At 42.1% G+C, this 22,030-nt stretch overlaps 1 protein-coding gene across 2 annotated transcripts in view; it reads right to left on the bottom strand.

Moving 5' to 3' along the window:
* Positions 1-22,030, bottom strand: part of AMPH (amphiphysin) — a 278,616-nt gene that overhangs the window by 22,549 nt on the left and 234,037 nt on the right. The window contains exons 16-17 of one of the 2 annotated variants that reach the window (XM_035026533.1): positions 14,692-14,748; positions 9,915-10,040 (exon numbers count right to left, since the gene is read on the bottom strand). In XM_035026533.1, the coding sequence (XP_034882424.1) occupies positions 9,915-10,040; positions 14,692-14,748 (183 nt within the window). The remainder of the gene's footprint in view (positions 1-9,914; positions 10,041-14,691; positions 14,749-22,030) is intronic. The other variant, XM_035026534.1, reaches the window with a different exon arrangement.

Genomic DNA, 22,030 nt, shown 5'->3' with positions numbered 1-22,030 from the left:
CAGGTGCCCCCTATGTCATTTTAAAAACGTGTTTGTTTCATGATTTAAAATGAGGTGAGATCTCTCCAGGCCTGATCAGCCAACATAGGAATATTTTCTTTGTTCCTTTTCCTCTCCGTCTAGGCATTTTAGATGTCCTTTTCAGAACAGCAGCTGGGGAGTGATTTCATCAAGCATCTACACACAAACATCAGTCTTGAATGCCCCAATGTACGTGTCAAAGGGTGAGCTGCTGTGAGAAAAGCAGTAGCCCCAAGAGGACCTGGGTGCTTTGGACCGATGCCCCCATGCTCACGGCAGGCTGGATGCCAATCGTCTTCTACCTGGACTGGATGGATGAAGCTGTCACGTATTTATCCATGCCAGGCTCAGTGATTGTTAAAGATATGTTAAAGCCTCGGTTTGTGCAAAATCCTCCTGGGCTTGGGCCAGTATTTCTAGAATATAGTACCACTGAAACTTTCACTTTTTTTGTATATTTAAGTATAAGGAGCATTAAAATGAAAAAAAAAAAATCCTAGTAATAGTGAATCTGATATAATTTTTTGTGATTTATTTTTTTAATGTTTTCAGGTTTCTCATTTAATTTTCCATTACATGCTCCTGGGATGCATTTCATTTTCATTAAAATACTCCTGGGGTAAGTGACACAAATGATAAGTAAAGGATGTAAGAAATGCACTGTATATTGTTAATTTGGTTAAAGGACATTTTATACTGGAGTCAGAGAGTGACCATCTTCTGGACACCTTCTCTTTGAAGAGGTGCTTGACTGAAAGATCACTGAACTCTAGGTTTACCAATTTACCCCAAGCATGGCGTAATCATTCTGATCCAGATGCAGGCTTCTGCTCGACAGTTTCAATGTATGCACATTCTGCAGCCCATGGGGGGAACCGACTTTTCCTGTGACTCTAGGGCTCTCTAGGCCTTATCCCGGGTATGTCCCATTTACTGCACATTATGTGCCCAACATCCCTATTAGATATCATTCTCATTTTCTACACAAGTCAGCTAACTCTTAGAGATCAAGAACTCAGGCTGTCAGTAAACCAGGACTGACACAGTCTGTATAACTCTAAATTCCATGTTTTATCATACCATCCTGTATCCAAGAAGACAACGCTCCTCTCAAATCAGACTTCCATAGTGATCCTGAGACGTGGAACGTCCCCACGGACCCACTGCTTTCTCCGGACAACCCCAAGCAAGGGATGCTTGATAAAGAATACGAGTGGAATTTCATAAACTAGAATACATTCACTTACAGTCTTGGAATGCTACCCTTTAAAATGAGATTCATAGTTTATAAATAAAATACTCATTTACATGTACTATTGGGTACCTAAGCAAACATGTCATAAAATCCTTCTTAATTAAGAGCTAATTACATGATAGAAAGTTAACGAGAAGTGCTTGGTCGGAGAGAATATCCCTTAACATTAGTTTTGCCCGTCGGCCCACAGACTCATTGTTTAGAAAAGTATGTGTGGAATGGGAAAGTAGATCAACCATCTCCTGGCTTTATCCACTACACTGCAGAATTAGAAATTCGGCACCTGGACATTCACAGTTGTGTTCACAGGTTAGAGATGAGTAGGCTCCCAAAGCTGGAAGGACCACAGGACTCATCTAACCCATCCTACAGGGGAGGAAACAGGATAGAATGAAGTACCACTGCCGAGACAACTGGGGATCCGAGTTTTAGTTCTGATTCTTGCACTCATCAGCATGAGAGCTGGAGTGACCTCTGAGCCCCTCTGGGAAGTACAAAGGGAGATAAATTATATCACAGAGGGAATTTGGTCATAGGTGATCCTTGCCTTTTCCTGGCCATCCCTTAATCTGGATCCAATGTGAGCCCTTGATTTGTCTGAAGAGCCAAGCATTTCTACGGAAATACAGGATTTTCCTCCAGATGCATTTTAAAGAAAAGCCTAAGAGGCAGCTAGCCTCATTACAGCCCCAGAGACTGATGTACTGAGCCACAGGCTGGTGGCCAGTGCTCCTCTTCACACAAACTCTACTTAGAACAGCTCAGGTCCTCAGTTTCCTTCAGCAGGATGGCAGAGGTGAGCACCGCCCCCCCGCCCCCGGAACACCATGCCTCCAGTGGTGCTCCTGTCCAAGGCGGCACCTGGTACTAAGAACTTCATTTGATATATCCATGGGCGTCTTTCTATAAAGGAAGTTAGTGGTTTTCTTCCTCTTGACTTCATCTCAATCATCTTCTTTCAATCTACTCCCTGAGTTGCCTGCAGCGCATCGTGAACCCTCAGCAGCCGGGTCCCAGCGCAGCTCGGCCACAGGCAGCACTGCTGCCATGGCAACGCCTGTCTGAATGAGCACCACACTTCTCTGCAGAACTTCAGATCTTCACCGTTAATGTGTTTTTGGTGCATCTGGCCTTTCAGGTCATGGCCGAATATCCAATAATGATACGTAGTAGAACACGGAAGGTTGAATCAGAGGTTTGTTTGCAAAGTCTATGAAAGATGTGGATAGGAAAGGTGGATTTCTCTTTCGAAGCAAAGGTGAATGCGGTGTGTTGTGCACTCTCAAGAGATGGCGCCATGAGCAAGACCTAGTTTCCAAAGTAGCCAGTCACAAAAGACAGCATCATTAAGGAAAATGCCTTTACGGTGCAATGAACAGTTGACCTTGCCCCTGGCCCCATTATCTTTGAATGATCCATGAAGCATCTGTTGCCACTGCTCAGACTGCCTTCTTGTGAGTGGACCCAGGCTTCGGCGGCAGAAGGTGGGGCCGCCAGACCAACCCAGAGACTAGACCAAAAATGGTGATCTGCAAATCACCTAAATGTCATCATGGTCTTTCGGCAAAACTCCCACCCTTGACCCTGCCAAAAACCACATGCACCTTTTGGGGCAGCCTAGAACCCGCCCAGATGACAGACTACAGACTGAATCTTGAGGAAGGGTAGGCAGCAGATGGTGGCCCTTGGAAGACCCAATTGCCAACCCTATGTTTTTGTAGCCTTTGAATAGCTTGTGGCATTGGTAAGTAAAACCTACACTGGGATGATCTGTCATGCCAACTGCCTAGCAAATATCACAAGGGATTTGGAAATCCTTAATTTTTTTAATGTAATAAGTTGTAGATTTTTGAACACAGGAAGAGAACATAAGAGTTTAACAGGTACAGCACTCTTAGAAAACTGGCAGAGAAGGGTGAAATAATTTATCCAGGGCCACCTCACTGGTTAACCATGGAACCAATGCTCCAGACTCTCAATTCAGGGGTCTTTCTTTTACATCCTCTTTGATACTTGCTTTACATCCAAAGTAGGGGACTAGAACACACGTTCCTTCTAAGAAGCTCAAGGCTAAGCCTGCGCAAGCACTTCTGCTTTCATTTTGCCCCTTCAGCTACAAACCAGGGACTTCCACTGGATCTAAACATTGGTTGTAGGATGTGCCGATGTCAGCATGGACAGATTTCACCTAGTTGTGACCCCGATGGCTTTCGTAAGATGTTTATGTGAAACAGGTCTATAAATATACTTCTGGAAAGCCTGCCCTTTTAAAAAACATAGTATCTGGTGTAGTCAAGAGATGGTTGTCTATGGATTAAGTTGCCAGGATTTGAATTTCATGTTACCACTTTCCTCGTGTGTTCTTGGTTAAATCACTTAAACTCTGTGTCTCCGTTTCCTTACCCTGTAAAATGGGGCAACAATACCGAAATAAAGCCAATTTCCCAGGGCTGCTGTGAGAGAACACGTCAAACATCAGCACTCAGTGCTATCTACGATTACAATATGGCCCCTGTTTACTTTAACCTTGCTCTCCTGCTATTCCAGTCAGACCGACTTTCCCTTCGGGCCACACAAAGTAAGTCTCAAAGAAAGCATCTGAGCCACTTGGGACTTATGAGAACAGAAGGCAATTTGTCAGAGAAAATTTCTCTGATCTCAAAACGAGCATTTTTTCCTGATCATACATTTGGTTCCAAATCGTGTTCACTCATGAGGAGTGGTCCGTGTAAGGGGCCCTTCTGCCCTGGGGGGAGCTGGGAGGGTAGATTGAACAAGAAAGGGCAAGAAGCAGACGCAGAATGGGAACACACGCTGGTCTGGTTGTTCAGCTCCACATTATCCATGGACTAGATAAATCTCCACGCTGTCACCCATGGAGTGAGAGGGCTGAGCCAGTAGAAGTCGTCTGCCACGTCTAACTCTTGACGTGTGGGGAGGGACAGGGATTGATGTTTGTAGGGGGAGGGGAGGTGGGCATTATTGTCTTTTTAACATTTGAATGGGTCTGGTCTTACACAGGCTGTCCAAGTGTGCTGATGGCCAGGCATGGTTTCCGCGTGGGCTTGCGAATTGAGCCAACATACACTAAGAAGAGAGGATAGGGGAGTTTTTTTTTTTATCCCAGTTAATTGCAACCAAAGCCCTGTTAAAAATGTCAAGCCATGAAACACAAGATTTCCTACGTGACAAAAAGTTTACACCAAGACAGATAGAAAACATCACTCATTGTATGATTCCATTTATATGAACTATCCAGGAGTAGGTAATCCACAGACCCAGAAAGCATATCGGCAGTTACCAGGGGCTGGGGAGGGGATGGAGTAACTGCTTAAAGGGTAGGAGGTTTGCGGTGATGACGTGTTTTGGAACCAGACAGAGGTTAACAGTTGTACAACATTATGAATGTACTAAAGCCAAACTGTTCACTTTAAATGGATTCATTTTATATTATGTGAATTTCACCTCATTTTTAAAAAAAGCACACACCAAGACTAACACTTAAAAAATGACTAGGCACCCATCATCTACAGAGAGCTCCGCAACAATGGAAGAACCACCTGAAACCTGATATTCACCTCTAAGTATCACACTTAGAACAAACGATAATAGTGCACAACCCTCACCCAGGCCTGTTCAAGAAGGGGCTTTATTTTTCCTAAGGAAGGTAGTAAGGTACATCATTTCCAAGGCATATGTATATTTAATTTAATTTACAGCATGCTTCAGAGTGAGCGCTTTGAGTCTGGACATAATTCTACGACCACGAAGGGCAGACAAAAAATCAAGCTCCACTGGCTTCCTGTGATCTTAGGCCTTCTTCTGACCTATTGGGGGCTCATACCTGGAGGCACAGTGGGAGCCCCACTCTCGTGTTTACTCCACACGAGGAGAAAACTGAAATGTTCTTTCCCGTGCACAGGACCATCCCTGAGGAAATCCCGATGGCTGTGCCGTCTTGGCCTCCTCCACCACCAGTGTTTGTGAACAAGGGTGGCAGGAGCCGTGCCTACTGCCTGCCATCACCATCTCCCCTAGATCGGAACAAAGCCTGACATCTAGAGAGGACTCAAATTATACTTGTCAACTGAATGAAGGAAGAAACGAGCACATGCCTTTGATTCAAGCCGAAAGAAATCTTTCTGGCACGATGAAGTTCATAGACTGTGGTCTGGCATATATACATATATATTTGGTGGTTGAAAGTGGTCTTGACAAGTCAGCTTAAGTCTGGTGATGTTTTCAAAAAATCAAACGCAGCGAACACAAAAGTAGTCCCCAAAATAATAGGCCAGTGTTTCATCTTCCAGGATTCTCCACCAATTCTAAAAACATCTTTATCTTGATCTTTTTCCCATTTATGTTTTAGAAATGATGATAACCCTAAATTGAATTGCAGTGTATTTCTTTAAAAACAATAGGCCAAAACAAAACAAAACAAAACAAAACAAAACAAAACATGCTTTGGTCCAGTGCACGTCAAAATACAGGAGCTGACAGAAATTTAGAAAAAATTACAATGTGACTCTCTACAAGAAAATGGAATCAATGACCTAAGCCAAAGGCAGGCGCTTAACCAACTGAGCAACCCAGGTGCCTCTGTACTGTACACTTTGTTAAATATTTTTAAAATCACCCTTGGTTAAAAAGATAAATCTTTATCTGATTCTTAACCTAATTATCTGATATATATCTGAGACGAATATTAATCATTTATTTTCCTAAAGATAATTTTCGTTACTTATATAACATGGAAACATCTGGACAAGAAACAAGTGTTGGCTTTTAAAATGCATATACATTTTAAAATACAGTAGATATACAAGTGCAATTTAGTATTGTAGGGAAAAACTAAAACAACAAACAAAAGTGTAATAGTTAAACTGCTTGAAAGCCCCAGATTTAAATTCCCTGTTTTTGAAATTACATTTGCCTCTTTTTTTTTTTTAACTAAACCACCACAAACTTCACCTCATATGAAATGCACTGCCAAGATTCGAAATAATAACTGTGTGCTGACATTTTGGCAGCAAAAAGGATGACCTCAAAAGGTCACATCAACCTAATCCTGACTGATGACAGCCATAGCCAACCTATTAATTAATGCTCAGGACACAATGTGGATTTTTTATGTCTTTATAACTAAATATCACACATCTAGCAAAGGAGGAGACTTTCTTTAGAACAAATAACCCTAATATTATCTTAGATTATTACAACCAGAACAAAGAAGCTATAAATCTACATTAGAGAACAAAAATACATTCTATATGATGGTATTTTCTTAAGTACAAGAGCGAACATGGGGAAGAGTTGACTTGATCCAAATATGTCAATTTAAAACACACAGATGGGGGTGCCTGGGTGGCCCAGTCTGTTAAGTGTCTGACTTTGACTCAGGTCATGATCCCAGGATCCTGAGATCAAGTCCCTCATCCAGCTCCCTGCTCAGCGGGGAGCCTGCTTCTCCCTCTCCCTCTGCCCCTCTCATACCCTCGGTCATGCTTGCTTTCTCTCTCTCAAAATGAAAAAAAAATCTTTAAAAAAAATAAGTAAAACACACAGACAGTAGCACCTTGGATGAGCATTAGGCAAACTGAGGTAAGCTGCCCTCTGGTATCTTGTACTATTATTGTTCAGACTATATGAAGATGGAGAAGTGAACTACTCTAGCTTTTTCTTCTCAGAGATGGTGGCTCACAGGTGGGTTGTACCTACTGTTCTTACATAGCCTCTGGGTCTCAGCAGGTGCCTGAATCTTTCACAAGACTCTCCAAATTGCCTTACGTTTCACAAGGAATCCAGTTGATTCTCTAAAGTTAAGCTTTAGGAGACAAGTATTTTCAGAATGAAGAACGCTGTCAAATATCTCCTTACCCAACATTAGGGAAGCTGGTTTTAGTGATGGTTGATGGTTGTACTGTACACTTTGTTTTGTTTTTGTTTTAAAGATTTTATTTATTTATTTGGCAGAGAGAGAGCACAAGCAGGGGGAATGGCAGGCAGGGAGCCTGACGTGGAACTCGATCCCAGGACCCCGGGATCATGACCTGAGCCGAAGGCAGACGCTTAACCAACTGAGCCACCCAGATACCTCTGTACTGTACACTTTGTTAAATATTTTTAAAATCACCCTTGGTGGGGTGCCTGGGTGGCTCAGTCGTTAAGCGTCTGCCTTCGGCTCAGGTCATGATCCCAGAGTCCTGGGATCGAGTCCCGCATCGGGCTCCCTGCTCGGTGGGAAGCCTGCTTCTCCCTCTCCCATTCCCCCTGCTTGTGTTCCCTCTCTCGCTGTCAAATAAATAAATCTTAAAAAAAATAAAATAAAATCACCCTTGGTTAGAAAGATTATAAATCTTTATAGTAGGTACGATATAGTAGCTACTTAATGACTGGTAGCTATTTATATTGTTCACTGGAAAACCAATGAATTTGGAGTCTGAAAAACAAAAACCTACTTCTATATGTCTGTTAAAATAAGGGTAGGTGCACAAAGTACGAAGCCAGGGCCCTCGGAGAGGTGATCATGGACAGTCAACATTCCAGCCCGTATTTAACATGTGAGCTTGTCCATTTCACACTTCCTAGCTACTGCACAACGTCAAACAGCTGTGCTCAAAACCATGGGTGTTTTGGCATTAAGCCTTACACTGAGTAGTCTGGGCCTTGGAACCAATGTGGTTTAAAAGCACCGGTGAGGTGGAAGTCTGCTACTTTTCAAAATAGAAACTGGTAAGAACTTTTTGGAAGCGAAGCAATTTCTAAATAACATCTGGACCTCATCAGTATCTTTCTAACTCCTTGGTATCATCCATATTCTTTGAAAAATCACATCTCTTTTTTAAATTGTAACAGTAGTAAAACAAAATCAACAGTATCTTTCCCTTCCTTGGTTATTAAATAATCTTAAAGCTAAGTTGGAGGACAGATCACAATCAGACACCAAATGAAAGGGCCCCCTCTGCACTGAAGTACAGAGATCACTAGTGGATCTGGGAGAAAAAGTGGACGCTGGAGCCTGGAGCCTCAGCACTCCCCAATCCACAGTCCGTGTAAGCAGCACTTGCAAGAGGGACTTAAACTAGAAGAACACATTTCTTATTTTCTCTACAGGACTTGGTATCTTTATCTCTGTATCTTTAAATGGGAAACATGATCATTTTTTTTTTAAAGATTTTATTTATTTATTTATTTATTTATTTATTTATTTATTTATTTATTAGAGAGTGAGCGGGAGAGAAACAGCATGAGAGGGGAGAGGGTCAGAGGGAGAAGCAGGCTCCCCGCTGAGCCAGGAGCCCGATGTGGGACTCGATCCCAGGACCCTGGGATCATGACCTGAGCTGAAGGCAGTTGCTTAACCAACTGAGCCACCCAGGGGCCCAGAAAACATGATCATTTTGCTTGAGTTATTCTTAATCTGTATTTCCCATCACTATCTTGCCCTACTATTTATTTTTCTAGTCTATTAATAAACTATAGATTTGACAGATGACCTACCCTCTTCCCAGTGAAATAACAACAACAAATAATAGCAAAATATAACTTATATTTCTCTAGTTACCTAATCTAGTCAATGTTATTTTGGGGGAGAGGGAGACTGGTTTTCATCTCTGTACAGATTCTATAAAGGCTGTAGGAAATGGTAACCTGATTGAGATTCTTGGGAAATATTTTAACTATATTTTGTCAACAAACTATCTTTCACTCTCTCTGAGTTATTTTTTTTTTTAAGTAGGCTCCATGCCCAGTGTGGAGCCCAACGTGGGGCTTGAACTCACGACCCTGAGATCAAGACGTGAGCTGAGATCAAGAGTCCAATGCCCACCCAGGTGCCCCTCTCCATGAGTATTTTGAATCAAAGTTTCCTTAGTATTATCCTACATTTTCCTGAGTGTTACACTATCCAATTCAACATGGTGCACACAGAGCTCATCCCAGTTTGTGTGTGATGTGGTGTGGTATACGGCTGTATGGAACAGGGTAAGAGCAGGTTTCCAAGCAGACAAAGGGTTCCCACCCTCTACATCCTCAAGGTCCCTCTTTTTGTAAGAGCCAATATCAGACATGATATTGAAGAAATGGTTATACAACACATAGGAACCTTTATAGATTCAAGGATTTTTAATATGGGATTTTAATCCCTTGTCAGGACTTAACCAACCTACAAAACTAGTATTATAAGAAATCAATATGTAGACACAAGCAACAAAGTTATGATCCTTCTGTTCAGCCCCTGCAGGTTGGTCCCTCACTGGAGGCACATCTCTATCCATCACAGGTAGAGCACAGCACTGACAAGGCTGGTTATTTGTGAGTTCCACAACTATCTACCATGAATCAGAGCATCTCAGAAGAGAATGGAGGCATCCTTTTTTGAGAACCAAGCCTGTGGCTACGTGACATTTCTCTCTAGTTCGTAAGATCAGGTCTCTGGATATCTTCCTCTTAAAAACATAAAAGAGAATGAAGTTTCACTGTCAAAGGCACAAGGACTATTTGAATCTGGGGAGCCATGGCAGACGAGGAGGTGATTTGGCCCAAGTGGAACATGGATGAGAAGGGAGAAATGAGACCATGAGATAAGCAGGGCTGTGGCAGGGGAAGCAGGGAAGGGTGAGAGGGGGGTGGCACTCACCACTGCCCCCTCCACTGGCTCCTCAGCCTGGGTGTCCAGTCCAGAGTCCAGCCCAACGGCAGGTGCGGCAGCGACAGGGGGCTCCTCTGCTTTCAGCTCTGTGGGTGGAGCCTGTTCAGATTCAGCCTTTGATTGTTTGTTTTGAGCATTAGAGGAAAAAGATTCAACATGTGAACAGATAACATCACAGAATACTGGGCAATTAAGACTTTCTTCATCATCCTATAGGCAACTAGCTTCGTTAAATCTGTACTGGAAGAAAGCCCCACATTTGGCATCATGAGCCCTTCACTGAAAAGTCTAGAAATGGACTCTTATTAAGCCTCTCTTTCGCATCACCAAGCACTGTCGTTTCCCTTGAAGTTGGACAAAGACTTACCATTTTGGTTACTCATTGTACTTACTTGCAACTTGATGACATCTATAAGAGATCCTAAAGTGGCACTCTCTGCTATTTGGCAGAGAGAGAGGAGATCCTAGGAGCTCCCCACCTCTGCCAGTTGAAAGGAGGAAGAGCCCAGAGGCACGTGGTTTGGGGACCTCCCAGTTCTGTTGATATGCACTGCACCCAAAATTGAGGGGTCATCCCAATATTCAGATCAAAATGCGTTCATCTGCATGAGTAGGTCGTTACAAAGCCATTGTTGCCACTGCTCTGGCTGGGACGTGGCAAGTAGCCACCACAAGCATAGATACTTTCCTGTTCAGTTTCTTATTCCATTTCTCCCCTGCCCCCAACAAATTCTTAGCAATCCATTTCTTTTCCTAATTCTGTAATGAACCACAGGGTCGTATTCTCTCTGGTACCAATTAGGCACTTCTACTTGTGTGGACAAGAGTGACGTCTTTCCATCCCACTGTGACCTTTACTCACAGACATCCTCCAAGTATATGCTGAATCAACCTCTGGACTCTCCTAGCTGCAGACTTTGTTCGTTTTAAAATTAGCGCAAGATAATGTAAAATGTTAAGTCACAACAGGCCATTAAAACCACCACAGCCAACACAGTCATCACCACAGCTACTGAAAATGTTTCCTCTTTTCAGTTTTGACTAACGTAAGCACGTTTATTTAGCAGCATTACTTCACTAAATGGATGGCCATGAGAAGGCACATTAAGGTTCTTTCCCATCAGGACATTCAAACTGTAAGAAAGTTGAGAAATGTTTTCCTAGAGGAGTAAGAAGTCTCCAGTAACTACTGTGATTGGAGAAGTCAGTTCACTTCTGTCAGGCTCTCTTGGCAGAAGCAACGAAGAGCCCTCCTCCAGTTCTCTCTCATACCTGCTCACGGAGCTTGGTGCACATGGCAAGTTCCATAGAGAAGGGATGGGGAAGTTCGACTGAGATTACAGGAAATGAGTAACAAATAGCTTAGTGTTGGATAAATACACAAACTGTTTCTCTTGTGCCCCCCACCAAACCCTCCACTGTGATTCGTGCCTTGATCCCACACCACCCTTCCCTTTACAAGAGCATAATAAAAAAAGAAAGGACACTCTGGTAGGTAAGTGTGCAGAGATGTGATATTTTTACGGGCTTTTATAACCTTTAAGGGGTGATCTGACACAATTTTTAAGAAAGAATGAGATAAAATTCGCTGTAATATATTTTCAGGAGTTTTTATGGGAAAAGATTTCACTTTTATTGTTCAATAAGAATTACCTTCGTTATGGAACACGGTTTCGAGAGCAGCAAAGAGATACTGTAAGCTCTCAGGATATGACCTTACAGTTTGGAAGTCAGGTGATTTGCTATGAGAGGATGGTATCAAATGACCTACACAACAAGGTTAGGAAGGGTAATTTGACAAAGCACCAAGAAACTCAATGCAGAGGGCTGTCCCCCTGTGGGCTGAGTGTCTAAGGAGAAAGCCTAAAGCCAGATAAGGAGCCAAGAGAAGTTTCAAAATCGAAGTCAAATAAATACATCACTAGATATTAAAAAAAAATAACTTAAAATGAAAAAATATCTGTATCAGAGCCTGGATTTCCTGGAAGTCCAGAGAAATTTTCAAGTTTTATGTAAGGCAACAATAAGTAAGTGATTTTGCATAGCAGCTGAATTGCATTTGCTTGCTGAAATCAAACAATGCAACAGAAGCATAATAGGATTGGTTATGTCCCCACAAGTCACCACATTTCCCCTATATTAGCATATCACACTAGATATTACCATATAGCTATGCAATTAAACAACTTAAATTCTAGGGGGACAAATATAACTTACTCAATGATGAGTAAGGATGAAACATGATAGCATGATTGCACATAAAATCAACTACTCCAAAATAGAAATAGAAGTCACCCTTTGATTCCTTCTAAGATAATGTAAAATTGTAAATACATTGTCAAGATAGAAAAAAAGCAAAGGTAAATCGTGAACCACATCTCATGGAAAAATCTAAGATAGTCCTGTCAGAATTATACCTCTGAAACAAATAATACAGTGTATGTTAAAAAAAAAAAAAAAAGAAGATAGCAGGAGGGGAAGAATGAAGGGGGGGAAATCGGTGAGATGAACCATGAGAGACAATGGACTCTGAAAAACAAACTGAGGGTTCTAAAGAGGAGGGGGGTGGGAGGATGGGTTAGCCTGGTGATGGGTATTAAAGAGGGCATGTTCTGCAGGGAGCAGTTTGTTATATGCAAGCAATGAATCATGGAACACTACATCAAAAAAAAAAAAGAACTATGCCCTGCTTCTACCCACATTTTTTCTAAGATGCCTCTCTGAAGAGACCTTGCAAATGGGTTGATGGCATGCCATCCTCATTTGGGAGCACTGGTAATCATTTCCTATTGTTGGCTGGGGTGGTGATCATCACACAAAGGAAAAGTATACTCTAAATTTATTGGAGGCAGCAGGATGTCACAATGGTTTAACTCTGAGACACAAATGGAATTCCTCCTTTAGAACAAAATGAGAAGTGGAGCCTCACTGCACATTTTCCAGTATCCTCTGTCATAAGATGGAAAGCAGGTCATTGCCCATGAAGGACATAGGTTGGGAGTGGGCGTAAGAGTCTAGTCACATTCCAGGATGGCACTTGCCTTAGAGTCCTGCTTTTCCAAACTTGGGAGAGCTAATTTAGTGAGAACTGCAAAGGGCCATCGAGGTAACTGAGCCCTGAAAAAGGTTTGCAGAGTTTAAACTTACTCAAGGGATGTCCTGTGGGGCCATAAAAATGCAGACTGAGGAGATGTGCAGTCAACTACCAACTTCAGCCTTCACCTTACTCAGTCAGTGAACCAAATGCTGGGAAACTGTCCTGCTCCTGGGATGATCCTATAGAATCACAACACAGGCGGAGACGTGGTTTCGCTATGATTTCCTAGTTCCTCGAATTAGCTAATATTAGCAGCATCTGCAGTGCTGGACATGACAAAGCCAAGTTCCACAACAGAAAGAAGGTGCAAAATGTCTGCTTCAGAGAACAATGCCCCCAAAACACACACCAAAGTCAACTTACCAAACAACAAAGATACCAAAGGGCAGCCAATGGAAGTTGCCACAAGAAGCTGTGGGCAGTAGGAAGATGGTTTAAGAAACTTAAAAACCACTGGATTCTATGCCTGGATTTTTGCATCAAAGAAATAGGTGTGAGTTTAATTATGATCCACTGCCTTTCTTTTTATACCAGTATTTCTCCATTTTTCTCTTGACCCATTCACAACTGATAATTAAAAATCTCATCCTCCAGTGTTGGTATAACCCTTACTCCACCACCCAGGCTGGAAATCACCAATGAAACATGACACATAAGTCTCTCTGGCTCCATTATCAACACCAACATAATTTGTACTTTAAATATTTAAATCTTTACTTGCAGGCCACATAGACTCCACTTCTCACCTGGTTGCCCAAAAGGCCAAAGTATGATAATCGATCAACAAGGTATTACAGACGTACTGGCCTTTGAGAAATTATCAAAGTAACCTTTAAGACAAACTTCCCAGAACAGAATTCCTTACTTAGAAGTGAAATCATCTAAAAAGAAACATTTCTTCTACTGAAATCTAATTCTAAGCTTCTAATGTGAAAGCCAGGAGCTGGAATAATTAGATCCATTCCTAGGGGAAAGCCAATGACTACAAATAACGCTCGTGAACGCCCCATCCCGTGTAGCCTACGGCCACCAAGCTCACAAGTGACATCACTCAAGGCCTCTTCCTTCAACTTCCTTAGTAAGCTGCCACAGCAAAGGTTTCCCATGATAACTGCAACAATGATCGTGTCAGAATCTCCTCTGACATTAAGAGTAATTCTGTCGGCTTCTACTCACTCCCTAGCTAAGCTTTGTCCTCATGTCCTTTGGCAGCAACAGGGGAATCACATCTCTATTACGGGTGACTTCTTTCTACAACTCACACAATGGAGGGAGGAGATGAGAAATGAGGTAGCTTCAGGCTGGAGAAGCAAGGAATCTATCCTGAAGCATGAATTCTTGAGGCGATTTCATTTCCAATCCTGTGGAGTAAGTTACACTCAGGCGGAAACATCCATGCCGTTGATGGATTTACGGGGCTCCACTAAAGCCCAGAACTAGGAGACTTTTGTTTTTTGCTGGGATCACTGTGCCTTTATAAATAGAAGCAACCAAAATCAAAGTCACAGCGAGATTTTTCAGAAGTTTTCCTTCCTCTTTTCTAGAAAAGAAAGGGCTGCAGAAACCACATTCTGGATATCCAAGCTCTCGATAATCTAGAATGATCGACCCTAGAACACTCAGCAGTAACTAACAATGCCCCCAAAACACACACCAAAGTCAACTTACCAAGTTACAGATCATGCTCTGGTCTGTCTGCATTGTGAATAATGAAGTGTCCTGGGGCTGAAAATTGGGGAGAAAACAGAAAATGAAAAATTATGAAGGTTCCAGCTTAATTTGCTAAAAAGAACAACAAAGATACCATTTCAATTAGCTTCTATCAATCGTATAAATACACTATAAAGTTTTAAAAAAGTCTCCTTTTATTTTAAATCAGAAAAGCAGATAATACAAAAGTAATTTTAACAATAGATGTTCTAAACATAACTGTGGGCTAGCGTGATACCACACAATAGTACAGTAAGAGTCATTTTAAAAAAAGGGTCATTTTTGTTCTGCAGCTTCTCTTCTGGACATCTACACTGAATTGGAATTTAGTGGTTCTAAACTACAAATTCACACTTCTTAAATGTTAGAAATTCAATCTTACTCTATCACCTAGCTATGACTTCTATATGGGTTAATGATGAGCCATAACTTAAAAATGTTATACCATGTATTCAATGGCCTAAAAAAAAAAAAAAATCAAGCTGGAATAAATCTAAGGGAACAGTGATCTCGAAGACAATATTCATCTCTCGTTATGCTAGTAGCCAGGCTTATACCCACCAGAGAGAAGACCAGAAGAGTCTTTCCTGGTTAATCTGACCAGTTGAAGACAAAAAAAAAAAAAAAAAAAGTACCCACAGAATTTGATATCAGGGCTCCCCAACAGAAAAGATGAGGCAATGACGGTTAAAGATGTTGTATTGAGGCAATTATCTCTGTTACCTCCAGAATCCAAACTAAACAATAAAGGGAATTTCATAAAGCAAATTTAAAAAGGCATAAATCCATGAGCATAAAAAGAATGAGAAGGAAGATCAGAGCAATAACATTTTTGAAACTGAAAAGCAGACGAAAGAAGAAGTAACTTGGTGGACCCCCCAAAAATCTGTATCCTAAGGTGATGTAAGAAATGCCAAAAACACAACCCAGTGTATTACTCAGAACTCCCAAAGGATCAAGAATTAGAAACATGGGGACCAAGGGAAATGGAAGCTGGGTCGTGCTAAAGACGGGCAATTGGCTGGCAGTCTTTGAAAAAGTAAATGGACCTCAAAATTCTTTCATGGATCCGAAAACCAAGCTATATCCCTTCATCACAGCACAAGACTTGACATTACTTCCACAGAGGCTGAAACAGAGGGCCTCTGGACTGGGGAACACAGAGGTATATTAGGAAAGTAGCAGGCTTAAGTGAGCATTTACATAATAAATACTGAGAGCCCGGGGCCCCTCCCCTCCAACCCCCAACTTCTTTGCCATCCACTTCCCATTGTACCCACGAGATAGGAGACCAGAAGAGCTAGAAATTTAACCAGCACAAGAAAAATGCCTATAGAATTTCACATCAGGGGCTCCTCAGTAGGAAAAATGAACCAGAAAATTCCAGAACAATACCTATAGTCAATGAGCTCTACCTACCTATACAAGTTTCCCATCAGCTTTTTTTTTTAATTTTATTATGTTATGTTAGTCACCATACAATACATCATTAGTTTTTGATGTAGTGATCCACGATCCATTGTTTTTGTATAACACCCAGTGCTCCATACAGTACGTGCCCTCCTTAATACCCATCAGCGGGCTAACCAATCCCCCCTCACCCCTCCCCTCTAAAACCCTGTTTGTTTCTCAGGTCCATAGTCTCTCATGGTTCATCTCTCCCTCCAAATCCCCTTGCCCATTTTTCCCTTCCTTCTCCTAATGTCCTCCATGTTATTCCTTATGTTCCACAAATAAGTGAAACCATATGATAATTGACTTTCTCTGCTTGACTTATTTCACTTAGCATAATCTCCTCCAGTCCCATCCATGTTGATGTAAAAGTTGGGTATTCATCTTTTCTGATGGCTGAGTAATATTCCATTGTATATATGGACCACATCTTCTTTATCCATTCATCTGTTGAAGGGCATCTCGGCTCTTTCCACAGTTTGGCTATTGCGGACATTGCTGCTATGAACATTGGGGTGCATATGGCCCTTCTTTTCACTACATCTGTGTCTTCGGGGTAAATACCCAGGAGTGCAATTGCTGGGTCATAGGGTAGCTCTATTTTTAATTTTTTGAGGCACCTCCAAACTGTTTTCCAAAGTGGCTACACCAACAGTGTAAGAGGGTTCCCCTTTCTCCACAACCTCTCCAACATTTGTTCTTTCCCTGTCCATTTTTGCCATTCTAACTGGTGTAAGCTGGTATCTCAATGTGGTTTTGATTTGGATTTCCCTGATGGCTAATGATGATGAAAATTTTTTCATGTGTCCATTAGCCATTTTTATGTCTTCTTCAGAGAAGTGTCTGTTCATCTCTTCTGCCCACTTTTTTTGACTTGATTATTTGTTTTTTGGGTGTTGAGTTTGAGAAGTTCTTTATAGATCTTGGATACCAGCCTGTAGTGTCATTTGCAAATATCTTCTCCCATTCTGTGGGTTGCCTCCTTGTTTTCTTGACTGTTTCCTTTGCTGTGCAGAAGCTTTGTATCTTGATGAAGTCTCAAAAGTTCATTTTTGCTTTTGTTTCACTAGCTTTTGGAGATATATCTTGAAAGAAGTTGCTGTAGGGCGATGTCAAAGAGGTTACTGCCCATGTTCTCCTCTAAGATTTTGATGGACTCCTGTCTCACATTGAGGTCTTTCATCCACTTTGAGTTTATCTTTGTGAATGGTGTTAGAGAATGGTCGAGTTTCATTCTTCTGCATGTGGCTGTCCAATTTTCCCAGCACCATTTATTGAAGAGACTATCTTTTTTCCATTGCACGTTTTTTCCTGCTTTGTCAAAGATTATTTGACCATAGAGTTGAGGGTCCATATCTGGGTTCTCTATTCTGTTCCATTGGTCTGTATGTCTGTTTTTGTGCCAGTACCATGCTGTCTTGGTGATCACAGCTTTGTAATATAGCTTGAAATCGGGCAACGTGATGCCCCCAGCTTTGTTTTTCTTTTTCAACATCTCCTTGGCGATTCAGGGTCTTTTCTGGTTCCATACAAATTTCAGGATTGTTTGTTCCAGCACTTTGAAAAATGTCATTGGAATTTTGATCGGGATGGCACTGAAGGTATAGATTGCTCTGGGTAGCATAGACATTTTAACAATGTTTCTTCTTCCGATCCATGAGCATGGAATGTTTTTCCATCTTTTTGTGTCTTCTTCAATTTCTTTCATGAGTGTTCTGTAGTTCCTAGAGTAGAGATCCTTTACCGCTTTGGTTAGGTTTATTCCGAGGTATCTTATGGTTTTTGGTGCCATTGTATATGGAATCGTTTCCCTAATTTCTCTTTCTACAGTTGCATTGTTAGTGTATAAGAAAGCAACTGATTTCTGTGCATTGATTTTGTATCCTGCCGCATTACTGAATTGCTGTATGAGTTCTAGTAATTTGGGGGTGGAGTCTTTGGGGTTTTCCACATAAAGTATAATGTCGTCTGTGAAAAGAGAGAGTCTGACTTCTTCTTTGCCAATCTGAATACCTTTTATTTCTTTTTGTTGTCTGATTGCTGTTGCTAGGACTTCTAGTACTATGTTGAACAATACTGGCGAGAGTGGGCATTCTTCATGTGTTCCTCATCTTAAGGGAAAGTCTTTCAGTTTTCCCCATTGAGGATGATATTCGCTGTGGGTTTTTCATAGATGGATTTTATGAACTTGAGGAATGTTCCCTCTATCCCTATACTCTGAAGAGTTTTAATCAGGAAAGGATGTTGTATTTTGTCAAATGCTTTATCTGCATCAATTGAGAGGACCATATGGTTCTTCTCCCTCCTCTTATTAATGTGTTCTATCACACTGATTGATTTGCGAATGTTGAACCACCCTTGCCTCCCAAGGATAAATCCCACTTGATCGTGGTGGATGATCCTTTTAATATATTGTTGGATCCTATTAGCTAGGATTTTGTTGAGGATTTTGGAATCCATATTCATCAGGGATATCGGTCTGAAATTGTCCTTTCTGATGGGGTCTTTGCCTGGCTTGGGATTAAGGTAATGCTGGCCTCATAGAATGAGTTTGGAAGTTTTCCTTCTGTTTCTATTTTTTGAAACAGCTTCAGAAGAATAGGTATTATTTCTTCTTTGAATGTTTGGTAGAACTCCCCAGGGAATCCATCAGGCCCTGGACTCTTGTTTTTTGGGTGGTTTTTGATCACTCCTTCAATCTCGTTCCTGGTTATTGGCCTATTCAGGTTGTCAATTTCTTCCTGTTTCAGTCTGGCAGCTTATAGGTTTCCAGGAAGGCCTCCATTTCATCCAGATTGCTCAGTTTATTGGCATATAGTTGTTGATAATAATTTCTAATAATTGTTTCCATTTCCTTGGTGTTAGTCGTGATCTCTCCCCTTTAATTCATAATTTTATTAATTTGCATCCTTTCTCTTTTCTTCTGGATAAGTCTGGCCAGTGGTTTATCAATCTTATTAATTCTTTCAAAGAACCAACTTCTAGTTTCATTGATCTGATCTACTGTGTTTCTCCTTTCTAATTCATTGATTTCTGCTCTAATTTTAATTATTTCTCTTCTAATGCGTGGCTTAGGCATTGTTTGTTGCTTTTTCTCTAGTTCTTTAAGGTGGAGAGTTTGTTGGTGAAGTCGGGATTTTTCTATTTTTTTTTTGAGTGAGGCTTGGATGGCTATGTATTTCCCCCTTAGGAACGCCTTTGTAGTATCCCATAGGTTTTGGACTGATGTGTTTTCGTTCTCATTGATTTCCATGAATTATTTAAGTTCTTCTTTGATTTCTTGGTTGACCCAAACATTCTTGAGCAGAGTGGTCTTTAGCTTCCGAGTGTTTGAATTTCTGCCACATTTTTTCTTGTGATTGAGTTCCAGTTTTAAAGCACTGTGGTCTGAGAATATGCAGGGAATAATCTCAATCTTTTGGTATTGGTTGAGACCTGATTTGTGACCCAGTATGTGGTCTATTCTGGAGAAAGTTCCATGTGCGCGCGAGAAGAATGAGTATTCTGTTGTTGTAGGGTGGAATGTTCTGTATATATCTATGAGGTTCATCTGGTCCAGTGTATCATTCAAAGCTCTTGTTTCCTTATTGATTTTCTGCTTAGATGATCTGTCCATTGCTGAGAGTGGAGTATTGAGGTCTCCTACAATTAACGTATTGTTATCAATATGACTCTTTATTTTGGTTAACAGTTGGCTTATGTAGATGGCTGCTCCCATGTTGGGGGCATAGATATTTACAATTGTTAGATCTTCTTGTTGGATAGACCCTTTAAGAATGATATAGTGTCCTTCTGTGTCTCTTATTACAGACTTTAGTTTAAAATCTAATTTGTCTGATATAAGAATTGTTACCCCAGCTTTCTTTTGAGGTCCGCTCGCATGGAAGATGGATCTCCATCCCTTCACTTTCAGTCTGGATGTATCTTTACGTTCAAAATGAGTCTCTCTTTTTTTTTTTAAGATTTTATTTATTTGCGAGAGAGAGAATGAGAGACAGAGAGCATGAGAGGGAGGAAGGTCAGAGGGAGAAGCAGACTCCCCGCTGAGCAGGGAGCCTGATGTGGGACTCGATCCCGGGACTCCAGGATCATGACCTGAGCTGAAGGCAGTCGCTTAACCAACTGAGCCACCCAGGTGCCCCAAAATGAGTCTCTTATAGACAGCATATGGGTGGGTCTTGTCTTTTTATCCAATCTGCAACCCTGTGCCATTTTATGGGAGCGTTTAGGCCATTCACGTTGAGAGTGATTATTGAAAGATATGAATTAATTGTCATCATGTTGCCTGTGAAGACCTTGTTTTTATAGATTGTCCCTGTAAATTTCTGTTGTAGATCACTCTTGGGGTGTTTCTCCTTTTATAGAACCCCCCCTAATATTTCTTGCAGGGCCGGCTTAGTGGTCACATATTCTTTCAGCTTCTGCCGGTCGTGGAAGCTCTGCATCTCTCCATCCATTCTAAATGAAAGCCTTGCTGGATATAGTATTCTTGGCTGCATGTTCTTCTCATATAGTACCCTGAATATGTCTTGCCAGGTCTCTGTGTATAGGTTTGACGTTATTCTAATGTTCCTCCCTCTATGTTGCCATTAATTGATTTCTCCATTCTAGCCATTGTCTTCACAATTGCTAGCCTGAATTCTATCTCCGACATCTTGGTTATATCTGTATCCATTTGTAAATCTGCAGCGTAAGTCATAATCTCTGAGTCTTTTCTGTTTTGGGGGCTCCTCCTCCTAATCATTCTGTTGATGGGTGTTTGAGGGAATGTATAGAGTCTGAATTATTGACCAGAACCCAAGCAAGATGCACCTGTTTTCTTGGGGCCTTAGGGTTGCTGGCCTCTTGTTTTCCCAGCCTGTCTTCTGGGGGAGGGGTCTGCCGCACTGTTAGTCAGGCAACCCTGTTTGGGTGGAGTTGCCCTGCGCCCCTGTGGTGGGGGATGGGCTCAGTGAGAATCAGTCTTTGGGGCTTTTGTTCTCTGGCGCCTTTCCCTGGCGGCTTTCTGCATCTCTTCCGTGAGTCAGAGCAGAAGAGACCGTTTCCAACCCTCTGCCTCAGAGCAGAGAGACCGCAGTCTGTTCTTCAGTGAGCCCTCCAGGCTACACTATCTCCATTTCTGTCCATGCTGCTATAAACTGCAGCGTCCTGGGTTGTGCGCCCCTCCGCAGCGCTACCAGTCCTGCCTCCAGGTCGTGGCCCGTCTCTGCCCTTTGTGCTTCTAAAACCACCAGCCACTCCCAGTTCACGCGCGCCACTCAGCTGCTCCGGGTTTCTGACTCGGAGGCTGCAGTTCGCGTGCGCGCGACCGTTGCTCCGGTTTCTGTCCGGGGGGGCTGCGGTTTGCATGCGGGCGATCCCGCCGGTCTGGTCCTCCACCCCGGGGGCTGCCCTAACGTTCTTTCCTGACGCTACCGGTCTGCAAGTCTGTGCCCTGTCCACAGCCGTGAGGCTGTCACTCACCGGTGGTGTAGGGATCCCCACGTCCAGGCTCCCTCCCGCTGCCGTTTATCCTCCGATATCTGCCCACAGAATCACGGCTCTCCGCTTCGTATCTCAAAACCAACTGCCTGCGATATTCTGTTTGTAGAGATCCAGATCTTCTTACATCTCAGGCTGGTTTCATGGGTGCTCAGAGTGGCCTGGTAGATATCCAGCTCAATTCCGGGGACCAGTTGAAATAGGGTCCCCTACTCCCCCCCCTCCTCCCATCAGCTTTTAAGTGGACATAAACATAAGTAGAAAGCCAGGATCACCAGGCATTTAGGGAAAGTCTCAAATATTAAAGGGAAAAGCTGAATAGTTAAAAAAAAAAAAAGGAAGTAGAAGAAACAAAGACTTTCCA

Source organism: Mirounga leonina, unplaced genomic scaffold (genome assembly GCF_011800145.1).
Source record: "Mirounga leonina isolate KUSES-001 unplaced genomic scaffold, KU_Mleo_1.0 Mir_199, whole genome shotgun sequence".
NCBI classification, from domain to species: domain Eukaryota; kingdom Metazoa; phylum Chordata; class Mammalia; order Carnivora; family Phocidae; genus Mirounga; species Mirounga leonina.
The sequence above is the reverse complement of the archived record's forward strand: the minus strand, read 5'-3'. Positions and strand labels throughout refer to the sequence as shown.